We start from the raw sequence: 20,920 nt of genomic DNA, 5'->3' as shown, positions 1-20,920 counted from the left end.
GCACCCGGAGTTTGGTTGTTTCACAAACCACCATTGGGACACTTCTCCATATCAAACAGCACTGTGATTACTGTGAGCACTCCAGTGATTGGTAGAGCCAACCAATGGTAAACAATATACCAGCGGGAAACCTACAGCTCTTCGTTTTGCCAGATATCGAAGGTGAGAGATAATAACGTAGCGCTGTCATATTTGCCCAGGTTATTATATGAAGATGTTTTTTTTTTTTTTTACTTCTTCAGTTCTTGGATGCCATCAAAATCCAGGGTATCTCTGGGCCGTAAACTCCTTATCCCAACCATAAACTGAAGATTGAGCAGGATAAAGCTATTGGAACTGCCATTGCTAATGGGGCTGTGACTCTTGGTGGGGACACAAGAGCTGATTCACCTGGTGATAAATAACTAATTAATCATATGTATATATAGAGTCCAACGAACGGTTCAATATGAATACATGTATCATTACACCTAATATATTAGACTGCTGTCAGGCAGTTTAATTTGTTGACGTTGGCTTTGTGCAAATAACACAATTGTAGGACATTCCGCAAAATATGGCAGCTACACCATGATGGACCTCAAAGCCAATAGCGTCATAGACATCCAACTAGTCCAGGTAAACAACTACACAATGAAAACATTTTGTTACGTAAATTACTATATACTGTGCATTGGTCTGTGCAAGTGTTTGTGTTTGCTGAGACGTTTGAAACAGCCAAAGAATGGAGGATGAGGGATTTGAAAGAAGCCTGTCTTTTCTCGGGTCTTTGGTGACTGATCGTCACACAGGGGTACAGAAGTTTATGAGGGAGCAAAGAAAGGGTATTAGACACTTCTTCGATCCTTGGCATATGGGAAAAGGTTAGTATTTTGAATTGAATGAAAACCGTATCAGTATTTCTAACAGAACATTTTTCAGTTAAAGTGGTAGACAATTATACGGGAAGATTGCACAAAGTGAACTTTAAAGGTGCCCTAGAATGGATTTTTAAATTATTTTATGTTTCCTAGGTTGCCCTTATAATTTTAGTATGTTTTTTAGATCAAAAAAAGTCATAATTTAGAAATAAAAGGCATTTTTCCTTGATTTCCCTGATTTCAGCCTCTGCTTTGAACACTCTGATTGAAGGGGCGTGTCTGCTGTGTGTAACCGGCCTCTGCTGTGATTGGCTGACATGCTTGCATATGAAATAGCTATGTATTACATGTGAAACTCTCTCGAATAATTTTACTACCTTTGTGAGTTTTTCTCTGAAGCAGCTGTCTGCAATTTCCTCAAGGGAGACAGGAAATGAACATGTACCACAGAGCTGCATAAAGAGACGGTCAGAAAAGAAACAAGGGCCAACTCCACCATGAACTATGCACACTGCAATCATTTTTGCTATGGTCATGTACAAGCCATTCTCAAGTGCTAAAAAACATATACAATATACATAGGTAGTGATATACTTAGTGAATGTGATGAAATATAAATCTATTTTAATTTAATAAGAAAAAAAAGAAAAACAAATTAGATAATCCTCACCATGAGTATCAAGAGCCAGTAGTCTGTTATCTTCCGGCCCTTCAAATATTTTTGATATCTGGATTTCCCTCATCAGCAAGTGAAGATATTCCCTGGTAGGTCCACCATCATCTACAGCTCCTTCTCCAACCCTATCAGAGTCCACAAAAATCACATCCAGCCTTGCTTCTGGATTGAAGCGCCTTCGTTTGAAAGCATGCAGGCTACCTTGTAATATGTTTTCTCGACTTACATTAATTTGATTGCTTGTGGGACAACATGAGAGATCAACTCTGCTATGAAGCTTCTTCAAAATCATCTGTAGATCAACTCTAAAACACAAAGGAGGAAAATAATTTAGCTTTCATGTGTCTGAAAAAGTTTAGTTCTTTACATTATTTAAAGCAGAGGTGCCCAAACCTGCTCCTGCCGATCGAATGTCCTGCACAGTTTATCTCCAACCCTAATCAAACACGCCCCTTTTATCAGAGTCTGATCTCTCCCCTAACACACAATAACACTCCCGAGCACATTCGCCGCTCAATTGCGAGTGACTGTCAGTACTATTAGTTACTACAGCTGAGCCTACAGTTTGCTACCTAGCTATGCCTTCGACACGGACATGCATAGGCTACCTGGATGCGATCATGTACAAAACAGATCGGTATCTTCATTTAAATTCCCTAAAAACGATCACATCAAGAAGAGGTTTTTTTAGAGAGCCAACCTTGATGAAGAGCTGAGGATCACCGCCAACACCCGCCTCTGCAGTGATCGTTTTACACTGGATCGTTTTATAAATGCTGGAGACAACTGGGATTCACTGATAATCCACTGTTACTGGTGAACGGGGCTGAACCGACTATCTCCCGCCTCAGTCTTCATCCTCCCGTCGCGAAAGCAGTTTCACCTAATATCACCGTCGACAGCTTTCCCGCGAGTGGGCGTGGTTTCAGCGCAGCCAGTGGACACGCCCCCAGCGTTTGAGAACAGAGATAACTGCTCATTTTTTCATGATTTTGATAGCTTGTTTTATGTACTTACCGGCTTTTTTTAATTTTCATTCAAATTTGGCTGGGTGGCTAATAACACATTTTTCTGTGGTGTGACAAACTCTAATTTTGACTTTACAGGGACTTTAAGCATTATATTTATATCAAAGAAAATGATTACAAACCTGGTATAATTCTGCTAATGGCAGAATGTACAGCCTACTCCGGCCAAGAGCTTGCTTTAATTCTTTGACAGAAGTAACCTGAAGCTTCTGTAATTTCTTTCCTCTGTCAGCCTTAGCTAATTCATATCCAATCAAATTTAGGCTGACATCTGGGAAACTTTGACAGATGCATTGTTTGAAATCTGCCAAACTCCAATTCATTTGGATTTGGGAGACTTTTTCTTTACCTGTGTCATCCACAGGTCTACCTAAATATGTTTTGAAAGAAAAAAATGATAACATTACTGCATTATTGTATTTCAAAAATAAAATAAAATCTCATAATTCACTGTGCCATTACCAAATCCAGTTTGTGTCATTTTTCTGCGTTCTGCGACTGTAGGTATCTTTGTAAAGGTTGGGCCAGGAAGCAAAAACAGGCCAACATTCCAACAAAGATTTCCTCGTCTTCCAGCTGTACCTTTAAAACAGAACATTAAAGACTGAATAAATTAAATAAGAGAATCATCTGATCAATGTGTTCATTTTACCAGTTTGATATCCTATTAGAAAAGGAATAACCAGAAATTGAAAGACAGTTAATTTATTTTTAATTATTAATTAACTTACTGAGATTTCGGCTTGACTCCGAATGTCAACAAATTTATGTCAAAACAGGTCGTTTCTTTTTACACAAAAAAACCAACAACAACATATAGAATAGACATTGGCTCATGGTTTTAAAGATCATTAATTTGATACTTAAATCACATGACTTTGGCAGTTTGATACAGGCTCCGAATCACTTCTGAATCACTCACTGAATCATCAAAAAATGATTTGTAAATGTTTCGAAGCATGTTCGAAGCTTCGAAAGCCCTCTCATCATCACTAATGAAGACTCATCAGGGCACTTGTTATTGTAGCCTGGACAGATTGCACACTACATAGTACGTAGCAACAGCTTTCGAAATGAGACGTTCCCGTACAACCTTTTGCAATGCTTTGGAAACGCACCCCTGGTCAAGCCAATCACGGGAAAATTTTTACAAATCATTTACAGACAATTTTGGGAATCATTTGTTTTGCACAATTAGCCTACCAACTTCTATACACAATAGGCTACATTTAAAATGATAGTATGGTCTATTTCAAGTCAACAACAAAAAAACGACAACATCAAATTGTAAAAAAAAAGCTATGCAAACCAATGAGTATGAATGGTAGGTGAGTAACATTTGGTAACTGATAAAAAGAAAGGTTTTCGAAAACATGTGGCCTACCTGAATGTCGATTTCGAGAACGTTGAAAAAGCCTCCTTGTAGCAGCAAGCAGATTCTCGTTCGATGAACTCTGAATAAGTTCCATTCTTGCTCTATTCGCGACATCAAAAATTCGATCAAAGGCAGAAACTGCTGCATCTAGCGTTATCTGCTCTGATGAAGCTGTTTCTTCCTCCATCTTACACGGACTCGGACTGCTTTGAAGGCGCCAAAAGTACGAGCATCTGATAGTGGGAGGACCGCTGATGGTTAATTTTTTTTTTTTTCGAATGTAATTGGAGATATCAAGAATTTAATTGGTGATATCAAGAATGTAATTGGTGATATCAAGAATGTAAAGTGATATCACGAATGTAATTGTTGATATCAAGAATGTAATTGTTGATATCAAGAATGTAACTGGTGATATCAAGTATTTAATTGTTGATATCAAGAATGTAATTGTTGTCGCTGTAGTCGCTGTCACGTCGCTCGCTCAAGTTTCAAATGTAGACGCCCATCAAGCGCCCAGCGCGCTAATATAATTGAAGCGACGCGCTCATTTTTTCCAGGCGCAGTATATTTGTACTTCATGGTTGTCTATGACAACTATTGACAACAAACCCACCGTAAGCTGTCACGAGACTATATATGGTAGCCCATAAGGGATAAAAATAATAATAATAAAAAAACGCAGCAAACGCAACTACGGGCCGCACTAACATTAAACTTTAATATCAAGTAGGGGGCCACAAAATATCCCGCGGGCCGCGAGTTTGAGACCTCTGAATTAGTGTCTAGTGAAATTATTAAATTATTTAACTAGTGAAATGTAGTTGTTGATATCAAGAATTCATATCCTGCGAATGATTAAAACTCAAAACGGCTTGCCTATTGCCATTCCCAGGATATAAATTATTAATATCAAGAATTATAGCTTTTACTAGTTGAAATTCAACTGTTAATATCAAGAATTATAGTTTTTACAAGTTAAAATTGAATTGTGGATATCAAGAATGACAATTTTTACTAGTTGAAATGTAATTCCTGATATCAAAAATTGCCATTGTTACTAGAAGAAATCTAATTCCTGATATCAAAAACTATTATTTTAATTAGTGAAAATGTAATTGTTGGTATCAAGAATTCATATCCTGCAAATGATTAAAAGTTAAAACGGCTTGCAATAGTGCACAAAGATCACAGAATCCGGAAGTACTACGTATCAGTGTGATAATCCCCTATTATGTGGAGATTCGCCTGTTTTTCAGGGGTGTTTTTCAAAAACTAGATTTAAGTAAGTAAGAAGTAGAAAACAATGGTGTTTAAGACTCACTGTATGTCATGTCCATGTACTGAACTCTTGTTATTTAACTAAGCCAAAATAAGTTCAATTTCACATTCTAGGGCACCTTTAAGATGCCCCAAAAAGGTTAATATGTCACAAACCTATTTTTATCATATAACCTATACTGAAACACCACCTTGGTCTATAAAGTGCTGTGGGAAACCGATTTTAGTAATTGTTTGTATTATTCTTTGTGTTCAGGGCTTGGTAAAAAAATGGATGCTCTTAGTAAGGGTAGGGCACTGCAGGACGTGGGAGTGTGGAGAAAGAGTGTGGTCAATCACCGTCTGCGACCACATCAACATCTGGGGAAGAGGTAGCGGCCAAGTGGAGCTCTGTGGCAAACCATATTCAGGACATCCACCGCCACGAAAACACTGTTTCCTTCTTGTCTTCACGAGCCTCTGATTGGTGATCAGAAAAGACTGGCTCAAACCAAGTACAGATAAGCTGTAATGCTAATGTATTTTATTTTGTTCTTTTGTCACTCTCTAGATTTATATTGAACTCTTCATTACATCAATTCAAAGCTAATCCAAATTCAAAAGCCCCTATCATAGCATTTGAAATGTTCCTATTTTTGTTTCCCAAAAACAGTTTAACGTGCATGCAAGGATAAAAAACACATTATTTGTCTTATAATATGCATTGATTTTTAACTGATTTGCTCACTGACTCCCAAATGATTCCTACAACGACTAATTTTTCCAAACCACTCCTTTGCGTGACTCTAATCGGCGGTGATTGGTCAGATGACCCAGTCAGTTATTGTTTGTTAGCCCAACGCATAAACATATTGATAAAGCACAGCAGTACTACAAGACGCTCTATTCTTTATGACAACTCCAATAACAGCGACAAACATTTCACATATTTAAAAAAAATGACATTGGAGACCTAGAAGCTGCGCTGAGCGTAACTTACACACATACGCACACACATACTTATTGCACCTTCCCTCCTCGCGCCCCGACGCTACAAAACCGTTCAAAGCCCATAAAAGCAACAATTATTAATAATACTTACAGGTTGTGATTCGGAGGAGGAAGCTGATCCATATACACTGGGTACTGAGACATCCTTCAGGAACAACCGCTTGCGAATCCACATTTGAATTCATTTATGTTTTTGAACGATCCGTAATTAAAATGTTGAGAACACAATCGGGCTATACTGTTGTGGTATCGTTGCAAATATGAACTCTAACCAACGATTCTTCACATGCTCGTCCCTGGTAAATGAACACAAAGTGGCTGAACTATCTTTGCATTGTAGAACACAGCGTCTTCTCGACATGATGCTATGATGAATATTTGAATGTGTAGACTTCAAGTTTACACTTCCGTCTGCGCACGCAGTAACTGGGCGTGGCCAGTATGTATCTACGTCACGATGTAACAGCTAATGACTCCTTTCAAAAACAATTCATTTCATAGACTCAGAGTCGACTCTCACTTTTGAAAAACAATAACTTTATATACGGTGCACTTTCAGATATAAATCTTTGCAGGATGTTTTCATTCCCTTAGAGCTCATTTTCAAAAATCCATGATAGGTGCTCTTTAAGAACTTTAAATCTTTTGTTTAGGCACAGCAGGATGTGAAAAATTCACAGTAATTTTGTTGTCACCACGTCTTCTTAAAGGAGAACTCCGGCGCAAAATGAACCTTTGGTCTAATTACACACTGTTACCTGGAGTCCTAGACAACCTTTATATGAGATTTGTTTTCATGATTGCCGAATGTAAATAGTTTTATCTCTAAAAACAGTTTAGCCTATAACGCTAGTATAACGCTATTATATGCGGCATAGAGTAATGACAAATAAAAATCGCTTGTTATTACCACTAACAAGGCTCAAAATAGCCACACACTAACACGACAGCATAATAAGGGTCCCTACATTCAAACTGAAACATTGAGAACTTTGTCAGTGTCCATACAGTTTAATAAGAAGATATTTTATACACTCAGTCAACTTCACGAATACTGGAAGAAGCCATCTTTGAAAAATAGTCTCTACCAGTCGATCTAGGAACGCCGACCCAAGTGCGCTGGTGAGATGTGAATAAGGTGATAAGGTGAGCGCGAACAGTAGGCTACGTGTACATATTGAAGAGAAGAAAATGGTTTGTGTTTGTGTTTCTTCCGGAAACAACGGACCATATGAGATTCTGCACAGTTCAGTGCAAAAAAAAAAAAAAGCCAATTTGCCTAAGTTTCTCCGTTCAACACCATGTGCTGCTCACCTCAGTCAGATTGTGAATTCTGTCGTGGGAAAGTGCAGATACGATGTCAGAAAGAAGATAAGGTCTTGATTTTCTTGTGCATAAAAGCAATTAACTACTTCATAAGCGGTTCTTGACTCTGCGACACACAAAAAAACATTTACTATATGATTGCAATAACATTTAATCCTTTTTTTTACGAACAATGCTCGACAATAATGAACGATTTTCACTTACAAGTTAAAATGTTGTTTTGAAAACAGCTTCAATCTTTTGGGGAATGCTGTCTGCTAGATGTGTGAATCCTTACATTTAACTTCACTCCTAAATTGGAAAAACCCGATTATATCTAGGGAACCAGGGGGGTAGGGATTTTAATTTCATACCTGTACCACGTTGTCCTGAGTCGGGAAACACTGGATTGCGATGTGATTAAAAGTGCAAGCTTCACTTTTAAACAATCAGGATAGAATTAATATTTTACAGGGACTACATCCTGTTAGTGGTGGTTACAAAAAGGAAAAGAGGAAATAAAACTAAGAATAAAATAGTGTCATCAGAATATATTGTCATTAAAAATAAATTGAATTTCATAAATGCATAGTGTATGATTTTGGATGATGGCGATTGGTATTCCTTGCCTTAGATGATCGATCATTTGATTATTTTTGCCTTGGAATTTTCACATGATGGGGGAGGGGCGCGCGAGCTCCGTGTCCTGTGTCTTTTATTGACTTTATATCTCCCCTAAACATATGAGTAAATTGTAGCGGAAATATACTTTACATAGGTTAAGGCTGTGAAAAAATGGGAAGTGTCATTTGATGTGTATTCGCTGTGTATATAAAAGTTCGGTTCAAGTTAACCGCGTGTGTATACAGCTGGTGAACTGATGGCAGAGACCATGCGGTCATAAAAATGTGAAAACTGAGTGAATAATTAAATTAACATCATATTGGTGTTTTTGAGAACTAATTTAAAAAGTTAAGTTACAGGTGACAGTGCTTAAAGAAAAGGAATCTAGGTTCATAAGAGAAAGTGTAATATGTGTAATACAAAGAGATATTTAGTTTTGCTGACATGCTATAATTCCTGAGAAGTTTACAAGAGTTATGGTAAACGGCACATATATATGTTTAAAATGTAGAGTATCATATGTGAATAGCAATATTTAGTACGTATATCATTAATGTGCATTGTAATTCAAGTTTCTATTGAAATTATTTGTTTAATTGGTGGGAACAGTACCTATTGTTGAGAAGCTGTGTGTGAGTAATTCTATATTTGTTCTGTATATTGTGTTTTTCTCTAAAAATATATGTTGTTATGTTTTATTGACATATGAGAATGCAGAAATATTTGCATTAATGTCAGACAATACAGAGCAGCTCCATGTCCTGTGTCTTTTATTGACTTTATATCTCCCCTAACCAGCGTGACAAATGTTGTAAGTTGTAAGATTTGAAACTTTGAAAAATGTGAAATTATATATATATATTTTTTTTGGAACAAACTATATGAACTAAACAAGAACAATTAAATCATTTTCTCAGAACACAAACAAATTAAATAAATAAAGAAAAGTGGTTGAAGTCTCCTTCTCGAGGATCTGCAGGACCCGTCTGATAATGTGCTTCAGCACAAGTCTCATTGGCAGTCTGTTGATGACGTCGTCTGGGTCGCCAGAGAAGACGGCTGGCGGCACAATGAAGACCTCTGACTCACTGCTGAGGAAGTGGCCGGTGTCGTCTACCTCAGAGACACCAATGATGTCTACCTCTCAGGGATCTGTGGAAACAAACCAGTATGGGGGAATTTCAGTGTATTAGTACTAAAAACACCTCACTGTATTTCTTTTGTACCATTTTGCTTTTCTGTATATTACATTTTTGTTTATTGACCTGTTGTATTAGAACACACTTGCAACTCTAGCCTATCATCAGATTACAGTCATGCTGATATTCTGAACAGTTATGCTTTTGTTCATGTGATATTTATTCATTAAAATGTAGGTTTACATCTCCAAAATCCATCTTTACACTGTTTCAGTGTGTACTATGGCAGCAGTGGTGTTGTGCATTATGTACCTGCACAGACGTGTAGAGGAGTGTAATTTCTCCTCGGCGTCAACAGTCTTACTCAACTGTTACGTCCTTTTAATTTATATGTTGACATTTTGACAACTTTGAATCACCCATTAGATGCACAAACTATTTAACATATATATATATATATATATATAATACAGTGTTGTAATTGATTTAGTATGTTTTTCAGACCTCTCGGCTCACAAATACAAAATTCACAATATTGTATAATTGAATTTGGCACAGGCATTACAGAACACGGTAGTTAGTAAATGATATTATACTGCTAAATGTATTAGACTGATATGAAATGTACTCACTTCTCTGATCTTCCCCTGGAGGCTGAGGTCTCCACCCCGTGAGTAAATGTCCTCTTCTTCGTCACTGGTGAAGCCGGACACAGGGCATGTTTGGCCTGATCCCCTGCCTCTTCTGGGATGTCCATTGGAACAGTTTTAAATTTCAGGGTTCCTGGGCCAACAATACATCTGCCCGTAGTGTTTGGCAGGACAGAACTAACCCCCTCCTCAAACTCTGGGGTAAATCCATCTTTTTTAATTATGAATGTTTGTAACCCATCTGTCAAAGCACTCAAACAGTCGGTTTTAAATCTTGCTATTTCAATTTTCTGTCCCTTGATGAAGCTCAGGACTCCCTGGTTAATTTTGTTTGCAATGCACTTGCAACACAGAAATGGAGAGTCGCCATGCTGAAGAAAAGGCAGAGGAAGGTACATGTAAAAACTCTGGCAACTATTATTTACTTTTGTTTTATTCATAAAATTGAAGTCAAAGCAATATTTTGAAGGAAATTGTGTTGAGTTTTGAAGGAATGGTTCACCCAAAAATAAAACAATATTTTCTCCCTTCTCTTAAAGGGTTCTGACCGAACTTCATAAAAAAACATTAATTTAATTTAAAAAGGTATTTTCTGAAGTAATTTATCCACTTATTTGAGATGTAACCCTTCCTCTGAAATCAAATCCTGTCAGAAAATAACTTATTAAAAATCATAAATCGAATTTGAAATAAGTGGAAAAATTACTTATTATTACTATTATTATTCAAGTCAATGGAGTCAGGCAAAAACTACGATAAACCTGTTGAAAAGCATCTTTTGCTGTGATTTTTGTGTGAGCAGCATATCAGTGAACACCCCAGACCACTCGGTGAGTTTGACGTCTTTGTAAACTAAAGTTTAATGTGTTTTATGAATGATTGTTCCAGTGCACAAAGGCAACCATTGTGTAGGTGGGGTGTGCTAACCACAGTCTATGGTGCTAACACAGAAACCTACCCAGATAGCAAACTGACATTGAATCAACGTGGAAACATGACATCGAAACAACGTTGATCTGACATTGTTTTGCTCATCGAATTAACGCTGAACCAACGTCAGACGCGTCATTCTTTCAAAACTAACGGAAAATCAACTTGAAATCAACGCGTTGTTTCAACGTTATGAAAGCAAACCAATTTTCGATTTTCATTTAGCTTTGAAGAATGCCGCGTCTGACGTTGGTTCAACGTTAATTCGATGAGCAAAATCAACGTTGTTTCAATGTCATGAGAGACGTTGTTTCCACGTTGATTCAATGTCAGTTTGCTGTCTGGGTAACATTTTCGAGACAGCAGCATTTGTCCAAATTTCAATCTTAACCGTTCCATTTCATCAGAAACAATCTGAAAACAGGGCTTTAAGTGTAAAATACCGAACTACCCAGACAGCAAACTGACATTGAATCAACGTGGAAACGACGTCTCTCATGACATTGAAACAACGTTGATTTGCTCATCGAATTAATGTTGAACCAACGTCAGACGCGGCATTCTTCAAAGCTAAATGAAATCGAAAATTGGTTTGCTTTCATAACGTTGAAACAACGCGTTGATTTCAAGTTGATTTTCCGTTAGTTTTGAAAGAATGACGCGTCTGACGTTGGTTCAACGTTAATTCGATGAGCAAAACAATGTCAGATCAACGTTGTTTCGATGTCATGTTTCCACGTTGATTCAATGTCAGTTTGCTATCTGGGTAACCCTTTAAATGTTCACACATGTTCTAATTTGTTACACTGATAATTTAAATTTAAATTATATGTTTTATTATATTGACGTCTTAATTATTATGTTATTATTTATCCAAAACACAGAAACGAGTTGCATTTTAACTCTTCTGGTTCCATTGTCCTATGGGTTTTTGGATGGCTGAAATAAGGTCATATCCAAAGCTTTCTTATGGCAACCAAGTGTTTGGCTTTACCAACTGTTGTACATTACGCAGCTGCCGCGTATCGGCCGATTCCGATACACGCAAAAAACGCAAATATATATAATTCAATTAATCGCTTAATTACAGGTTTTACTTAGTCGCTTTGGTGCATTTGGTGCATAGCTCACAGCTGAAGTAATTGCAGAGGCCAGACAGACTCACGGAGGCGATTGACATCTCACAAATCGAACTCGTATAACTGTCTGTCGCACGTTCTACTGTTACATCGTTACTTAATAAACAACATGAGATAAAAGAATTAGCATCAAACAGAAATTAACCGCAAACATGGGGTGTTTGAGGCGCACATATAACACTGCAGACAATTCAACAGGGAGCGCGCAGCTCTTAAAGGGGCCACACCTTATTTACACTCGTTATAGGCTGATATAAAACAAGATGAGAAATTAAATATTCCCAGCACTTTCTATGATGTAGTATGCTTGCTTATCAAAGGAAGTAATAAGAAATGACTCTTATATTAAGATACTTAGCCTAGTGAGAACAGGGTGTTGGGGGAATCACTTTTTTTCTCTTTTTCATCAAACCGCAGTTTTTGCAAGTTCCCGCAATTTTTGCAAATTCCCGCAATTTTTGCAAATTCCCGCAATTTTTGCAAGTTCCCACAATTTCATTGCATAAATATCCCGCATATTCCATCGCATTATAAAGAAAACGGGCTGCGTAATCAAGGATTTTTGCCCGCAATAATCACAAAAAAACTCTGGAAGGACTGTATTACAATCTAGAACATCCTCCAGATTTGTATCATTCATTATATGGGCATCAATTTTGTCACCTGCGTGCATCACCTCGACATCACCGCAGTGCCGGCGCTATGGGGGGGCATTAGAGGGCAATGCCCCCCCAAATGTATTTTGTGCCCCCCCAAATTGAATTATGATATAATTTAAAAAATAATATCAGTTTAATTTAATTCACATTTCAGTGAGAAATAGTACAAATATATGTCTACAAACGGCTCATTAGCTGAAAATACAATAAAGCCAACATAAAAACCAGTGTGACGCTGTGAGGAAACCCCCCTGCCGCCCCCCCCCAATCACGCACGTTAATACTTGAATGAAATGATTTTCAGTTGGCGCGACCGCGCGAGCTTGAATCCTGCATTCAAAACAAAGTAAACAGATGAAAACTCTCCAAAAATGGAAATTAGAAAATTGTTCAATACCACAGTTTCTCCTTACACATCGATTACCCCATACAGCAAGACAACGACAGCCCGGCTTTGGTATTTGGTGCTTCTACCGTGCAGTTTTGTAGTCGAGACCGAGACCACAGTCGAGTCCGAGACCGAGTCGTAAGTGTATTTATCTAACTGGCATGTACTGTAATGTTCACTATGTGTTGTCACGTGATGAAACTAATAGTTTAGTTGGCCTAGTTTTTGCGCTGGCCATTGTCCTGAAATGTCACTCACTCCCGCCGTGGAGAAACAGGTGTTTAAGCCTATATTTTCTTGTAAATGGAAATTGTAGAATAATATCTGTGTATGTTGTGGGTGTTTTTATTTGTTAAAGGTGTTAAAGGTTTTATTTGATAAAGGTAACTACATGATGCTTTTTTTAAGGCTACGAATATAAATGCTTATGTTAGAACATAGCAGAATAAAGTACTTAGAGTACTTAGCTTTTTTTTTCTCACTTCCGCCATTGAGATAGCATATAAACGGCTTCTGTCAGTGAGACTCTATGTACATGTTCGTTAGCTTTGCTATTATAAAGCTGTGGTCAGAGTCGGTCTTGCAAATTTTTTTTTTTTTTTTTTTGTATAGGCCTATTTAACCCTTGATCAAATTTCTTAAGAGTCGCTCGTCTTGCAACAATGTGTATGTTTTATGTGTTTATTGTGTGGGTTGCATTACTTCATGTTAATAGCTAACAGAAAAGGCAGTAGCAATAATAAATATAGGATATCTAATATCGGAAAAAAAAGTCCCCATACCTACCTAGTGCCCACCCATTGAAAATAAATGCCCCCCTGCTAAAAGCGGTCTGAAGCCGGCTCTGCATCACCGGCCAGTCTCCTGGAGATGTGATGCCCGCTGTGCCAGGCTGTACCCGCTGTGCCGTGCCACATCTTCAAACTTCAATAGAACCTGAATCAAAGAAATCACTGTTCATACATAGTTTCTGCAGTGCAATATTATCAATTTCACAATATCAAAATGTATATTTACTGAAATTACCATTTTATTCAACTTATGCAAAGTTATAGTATTATTATGCTTGTATTGCGCTAAGTATTGCGGATTCTTACATTCCATATCCAAAACATTTGACATTAATTTTTTAAATAATAGTTTATCAGATTGGTTCCTGTGTTTTCACATTTCAAACTTTATCAAAAAATGTTTCTAAACATTGTGCTGAAAACCCATAGGTTTAGACTTATCCAAACGCAGTCTTGAATGCGCCCACAAAAATCGTCCATTTAGAAACAGTTCCACTTACAAAGATCACTTTTATCAATGCCATTGATGCTTTTGTCTTTCTAGATGAATTTATAGAAATCAAAACAGTTGAACAATAAAATATAATAACACACGGGAACTCGCGAGGCTGTTTCATTCATGCTTTCACTATTGAACAGACTAGCCGCCCGGATGCCCTGGAAGTGATCGACGCGAATGTGACGCGAGATTTGTGCGATCTTAGTTCCGGTTAGATCTATATGCTGAATGCATTGCCTGTTCCATTTAGGCAATGGGCCAAGTCTGTCTATCTTGTTTAGTTTTTGATAGTTACCCAGCAGCTGTGTGGCTCATTTTTTTATTTGTGTCTATGAATAATTCACAAAAAGATTACCGATTGTTTCCAACACCGATTGTTTCAAACGCCAATTGTTGCACATTAAAGTATAAAAATATTAAATGTTAAAAATGTTCTATTCATCACAAGAATCAGTAAATATACAGTTGGGAATCTGAGCGACTGACATGACTCCTGAGCGGATCTTCAACAATAGTTTAGCAGCCAGGACTCGGGGCTTCCAAACACCGCGAACACCAGGCCAAACCGTCCATCCAAAATGTCACGGTCATCGTGCACGAACTGCCCAGCACAAACTTCCAAACTTTCTGCCTCCTTCACTTGGTCCTCCGTTGTGCAACAAGAGGTGAGACGATAACAATCCGGCTTTCACGAGTTCACACTTACATATAATTTTGAGTGAGTAAGATTCAATGCGTATTTGGCGTGCTGTCCGGAGGGAGGGCTCCGTGCTCGGAATTCTGCCCGAACCCAGAGTACTCCCCCCGTATGCAAGTGATTTTTTAGAAAGAGGAGTGTGCAGGACTAGGAGTGTGGAGAAGGGGTGGAGGAGGGATGCTGCAAACTGCCAATGGATCGAGGTAAGACTGCTGAGTCTATATATACCCTCTTATCATTGGTTGCTGATTGCTGATTGCCGTCCACTCGTGTTAATTATCTGAACGTGCTCCTCCCGAACTTAGTTATTAACAAAACTTCATTTCACGAGTTCACACTTACATATAATTTTGAGTGAGTAAGATTCAATGCGTATTTGGCGTGCTGTCCGGAGGGAGGGCTCCGTGCTCGGAATTCTGCCCGAACCCAGAGTACTCCCCCCAAAAGGCTAAAGAGCAGAGGACAGCCGCCGGACTTAAGACCCCCCAAAGAGTGCCAAGAAATGGCGGGCTGGCATCTCGAGAAGGGGCCTGGATGCTTGGTCAGGGAGGCCCGTGATGTTGGCTCACTGCCTGGACTGATGGCCCTTGTTGACTGCGAACAAGGTGTGGTTGTTGTATACTTGTCCAGGAGGTTTTCGCGCTGCATCCACTGTAAGACCAAATATTCGCTGAAATGAAAGAGAAAACATGAGTGCTCTACCTGGAACTTTCTCGCTCCGTCCGATGTGAGACCAATGCTCGCTGGACGGAAAGAGGAAACCTGAAAAGAGGAAAATGAGTGCTTATCCAGGAGATTTTCTCGTACTCTCGTCCACGGTGAGACCGAATGCTCACCGGATGAAAGAGAGAAAATTTAAGTGCTCTAATGGGAAAGCTCTCACTCCGTCCGCTGTGAGACCAATGCTCGCTGGACGGAAAGAGGAAACCTGACAAGAGGGGAAAATGAGTGTTTGCCCAGGAGATTTCTCGTATTCCATCCGCTGTGAGACCAGCTGCTCGCTGGATGAAAGAGAAAATTTTAAGTGCTCTACTGGGAAAGCTCTCACTCCGTCCGCTGTGAGACTAATGCTCGCTGGACGGAAAGAGGAAACCTGACAAGAGGGGAAAATGAGTGTTTGCCCAGGAAATTTTCTCATGTCCGTCCGCTGTGAGACCAACTGCTCGCTGGATGGAAGAGAAAATTTTAAGTGCTCTACTGGGAAAGCTCTCACTCCATCCGCTGTGAGACCGATGCTCGCTGGATGGAAGAAGGAAAACTGAAAAGTGGAAAAATTGAGTGCTTGCCCAGGAGATTTTTCTCACACTGCATCCGCTGTGAGACCAACTGCTCGCTGGATGAAGGAGAAAAATGTAAGGGCTCCTCTGGGAAAGCACTCACTCTGCTCATAAAGTGATGGCGGTTTTTTGAGTGTCTAAGAAAAACGAAAAAGGGTAATTTAAACATGGCATTGAGTGTGTGAGTGGAACTGAAGGGCTGGTAGCTTATGCGGAAAGCCGAATACATTTAATGAGAATTTCCAGTGTTATGGGGTGTCCGGAGTCGGGGGCGGGTGGGCTGGGATCTTTGGATCCCTTTTATCAGGGTTTGTGAATTGTTTAACTCCACAGAAGTAGTGCCGTACGACAGTTTATGGGAAAAACTGGATTGCCGCTCAAATAACCTTTAATAGGAGATAAAAGATTTGATTGGAAAGAGAAAAATCGGGGGAAGGCAAGTTATAAGAGACGTTATATTTATCGTTTCCTTTCTTTGTTACCTCCAAGCGGTAATATAGGATTGAAGGGTCCTGGGAGATACCGCTTGGAGGATAAATTTTGATGCGTGCGACGTTAGCTTGGAGACCAAGCTTGCTGGACAGAGGAAATAATCAATTAAGGGTTTTAGCAGGAATAATAATTCTAAATGGTGATGTACTGGAGAGAAAACATCATTGTTATAGCAGTGTAGAAAATAAGCCAGAGGAACAGAGCTCCTGCGGGAGCAGAGAAGAGGTCACTGCTTGAGCAGTGTAGAAAATTATCCAGAGAAACAGAGCATCTGTGGGAGCAGAGGAGAACGTCGCTGCTGTGGCGGTGTAGTAAATTAGCCAGAGAAACGGAGCTCCTGTGGGAGCAGAGTAGACATCATTGCTGTGACGGTGAAGAAAATTAGCCAGAGAAAAGAGTTTCAGATGGAGCAGAGGAGACGACACTGCTGTGGCAGTGTAGAAAGTTAGCCAGAGAAACAGGGCTCCAGTGGGAGCAGAGGGGACGTCACTGTTATAGCAGTGTAGAAAATAAGTCAGGGAAAGAGAGCTCCAGTGGGAGCAGAGTAGACATCACTGCTGGGGCCGAGTAAAAATTAGTCAAGAGAAAGAGAGCTCCAGTGGGAGCAGAGTAGACATCACTGCTGTGTCAGTGTAGAAAAAATAGCCAGAGAAACAGAGCTCATATGAGAATTATTCAGAGAAACAGAGCTCCTGTAGGAGCAGATGAGACATCACTGCTGGGGCAGAGTAGAAAAATTAGCCAGAGAAACAGAGCTCCTGTGGGAGCGGATGAGACATCACTGCTGGGGCAGAGTAGAAAAATTAGCCAGAGAAACAGAGCTTCAGTGGGAGCAGATGAGACGTCACTGCTGGGGTAGAGTAGAAAAATTAGCCGAAAGAAACACGGCTCCTGTGGGAGCAGAGTAGACATCACTGCTGGGGCAGAGTAGAAAAGATTAGCCAGAGAAACGGAGCTCCTGTGGGAGCAGAGTAGACATCACTGCTGGGGCAGAGTAGAAAAGATTAGCCAGAGAAACAGAGCTCCTGTGGGAGCAGATGAGACATCACTGCTGGGGCAGAGTAGAAAATTAGCCGAAAGAAACACGGCTCTTGTGGGAGCAGATGAGACATCACTGCTGGGGCAGAGTATAAAAGATTGGCCAGAGAAACAGAGCTCCTGTGGGGGCAGAGGAGACATCACTGCTGGGGCGGTGGAGAAAATTAGCCAGAGAAACAGAGCTCCAGTGGGAGCAGAGGAGACATCACTGCTGGGGCGGAGTAGAAAAATTAGCCGAAAGAAACACGGCTCCTGTGGGAGCAGAGTAGACATCACTGCTGGGGCAGAGTAGAAAAGATTAGCCAGAGAAACGGAGCTCCTGTGGGAGCAGAGTAGACATCACTGCTGGGGCAGAGTAGAAAAATTTGTCAGAGAAACAGAGCTCCTGTGGGAGCAGAGTAGAAAAATTAGTCAGAGAAACGGAGCTCCTGTGGGAGCAGAGTAGACATCACTGCTGGGGCAGAGTAGAAAAATTAGTCAGAGAAACAGAGCTCTTGTGGGAGCAGATGAGAAATCACTGTTGGGGCAAAGTAGAAAAATTAGTCAGAGAAACAGAGCTTCTGTGGGAGCAGATGAGACATCACTGTTGGGGCAAAGTAGAAAAATTAGTCAGAGAAACAGAGCTCCTGTGGGAGCAGATGAGACACCACTGTTGGGGCAAAGTAGAAAAATTAGTCAGAGAAACAGAGCTTCTGTGGGAGCAGATGAGACATCACTGTTGGGGCAAAGTAGAAAAATTAGTCAGAGAAACAGAGCTCCTGTGGGAGCAGATGCTTCAGTGGGAGCAGAGTAGACGTCACTGCTGGGCAGTGGAGAAACGTACCTGTGCAAATGAGCTGTGGTGTGAAGCCGAGCAAAAGCGGGAAGTAGATTGGGGCCTGGCTGGCCAATTATCATCTTCTTGAGCGCAAACAAAGATGCGAAAAAGAGGGGAGATTTAATCTTTGCAGGATTATGCACATCTTTATTAACGTTTCAAAATGGCTTAGGGAACTTTCACCCTGGCAGTTAAGTCCGTAACGGGGAATGGTTCGCATGAAAAATCGCAAATGTGAACGCCATTATGGGAACCGGGTGCGCACTGGGGTACCGGACCCGAGACTACCTGGAGGAGGTGGTGGTAGAACTGACTACCCAGCACGGACTCGGGTGCGCCCTTGTTCAGGAAATAAGGTATCCTGTGCATGCGTTTTAGCTTATTGTGATGTATTCAGTTAAATAAGTAAGGGGTGATAGTGTTGAGGAATTACCCTGGATACGAGCGAGAGTGAGCCTGCAGTGTATTCGAGCATTGTACGTGGAATCAGAGCAACATATTTGAAAATCCACTGTATTCTTAAGGGTCCGTTTGCAAGCAGCAGAAAACCACCTTATGCGACACACGTACAATAAACCTGTATTGTTCACTTAACTGCGCATAATAGAAGCAATTTTACTAAAAATAAATAAGTAAATACACAATATTTACCCACGTTCTGCTTTCCATCGAGCGCCGTGCACGTTTGCAATGACATAAGATGCACGCGAACGCACCAAGGTTCGATAGAATTAAATTGGGTGTGGAACCGGACCCACGCTGCGGGGGGCGTCGGGGACAAATGCGCTCGGACCGCTGCAAACACAGGATACAAACCATATATGGCATTTCATCGTAACAAGCCTAGTGTAAAAGCTCCGTTGTTTCTCATTTATTTATTTGTCATTTCTAAGGGTGGTTCCCTGCCGATTTGTTCGTTCTGGATTAGTAAACCAAATGGTGAAGCTGCGGGTTAGAATTGATCTGAACTTCTGAAATCTTAAAAAGAGGAGTCGATTCCTGTTAATGGAATTGATTCCTAGCTTTGGAATCGACTCTATATTCCTAACGCCTCGGATCGAGGAATCGATTCTTTTTGGGATCGAGGAATCAATTCTTTTAGAATCGATTCCCAGCCCTACTGTTTACGTGTGAGTTTTACGCCATAAAGAAGCATCGTGTTTAAGGAACGCAAATCATTGTACAGAAACTATTTATATCGATCACAATTAGTATCCGGATAGCGTAAATGCTCGACATTCAACGATTGAAGCGATGCGAAGTTCAATCAGGGACGCGAAAGTTTTCAGCTAAGCACTCACAGAGTTGACCCGGCAGATGTTTTAGAGTGTGGATCAGCCGGGACTGGATCTGCAGCGTGGCTTAACTTACTTACTGCCTGTTGCGACGGCCGACGCTGGAGGAATGTCCATTCCTTTGCGTTAAGATGGCAGCATTGCCTTGTCCATATCTCTATGGCAGGAATTATTGAATGGTCCGGTTTAAAGATACCGCGGAAGTAGATTGCGGATGTTTCGCCCGGGGTGGCGATGACCCGTTTGTTTGGCCTGACGCCCATGGGATGATACCGGGTTGCGGAAAAGATTCCTAATTCTGGACGAAAGATTCTCTATCGAAAACAGGAAGAGCTAGATTCGGACATGGCCAAATGCTGCAAACTGCCAATGGATCGAGGTAAGACTGCTGAGTCTATATATACCCTCTTATCATTGGTTGCTGATTGCTGATTGCCGTCCACTCGTGTTAATTATCTGAACGTGCTCCTCCCGAACTTAGTTATTAACAAAACTTCATTTAAATTCTGTCTATTCGGCAGTTTTCCAACAACGGACCGAATAGCTTTTCTTACGTCTTTCTCTGCTGCCATTACTGAATTGAAACTGACGCGCTTACTTACATAAACGTCATCGTTCTCAGCCACTCCCTCTATTCGCTGATTGATCCTACAAAAAATTGATTTTTGGAAACCTAACGATACACAGCAGTAGGAAAGGAAAATGAAATTGAGCGGAAGTGCGTAGGAGGGCGCAGCCAGGCTACAGATGTATACCATCTATCAAAGAAAAATTGTAGGAGATTTTCCTTATTTTCCCCACAAGCCTTGAACTTTGCTTTTCCATTGCTTGGGTGTCCTTTGTTCTTCAGAATATATTTTGATAATTTGACGACCCTTCATTGCACGTCGGTCTCGTTGTGCATTCTTGATGCTCATGACTTTGTAGGTGTCTGGTACAAAATGAATTACTTTGGACTTGCTAGCTTTGG

At 40.2% G+C, this 20,920-nt stretch overlaps 1 protein-coding gene and 1 long non-coding RNA gene across 3 annotated transcripts; both read right to left on the bottom strand.

Annotated features, from left to right (window-relative positions):
* Window positions 1–893: 893 nt before the first annotated feature.
* Window positions 894–10,035, bottom strand: LOC148969317 (G2/M phase-specific E3 ubiquitin-protein ligase-like). The gene is made up of 4 exons (XM_089126785.1): window positions 9,911–10,035; window positions 1,531–1,841; window positions 1,238–1,416; window positions 894–902 (listed from the first exon to the last, which is right to left on the bottom strand). Exons 1-4 carry the CDS (start codon window positions 10,033–10,035, stop codon window positions 894–896), a joined length of 624 nt encoding a protein of 207 aa, XP_088982911.1.
* Window positions 10,036–15,392: 5,357 nt separating this feature from the next.
* LOC148969316 (uncharacterized) lies at window positions 15,393–20,454 on the bottom strand. 2 transcript variants are annotated; one of them, XR_016149950.1, is made up of 3 exons: window positions 20,027–20,454; window positions 18,662–18,738; window positions 15,393–15,701 (listed from the first exon to the last, which is right to left on the bottom strand). It is a non-coding gene; the product is annotated as an uncharacterized LOC148969316 (long non-coding RNA). The 2 variants fall into 2 exon arrangements; XR_016149951.1 differs by lacking the exons at window positions 18,662–18,738; window positions 20,027–20,454 and adding an exon at window positions 19,307–19,971.
* Window positions 20,455–20,920: the final 466 nt, after the last annotated feature.

Source organism: Pimephales promelas, chromosome 24 (genome assembly GCF_988280905.1).
Source record: "Pimephales promelas chromosome 24, fPimPro1.hap1.1, whole genome shotgun sequence".
Lineage (NCBI taxonomy): Eukaryota > Metazoa > Chordata > Actinopteri > Cypriniformes > Leuciscidae > Pimephales > Pimephales promelas.
This window is presented reverse-complemented; position numbering and strand designations above follow the sequence as displayed.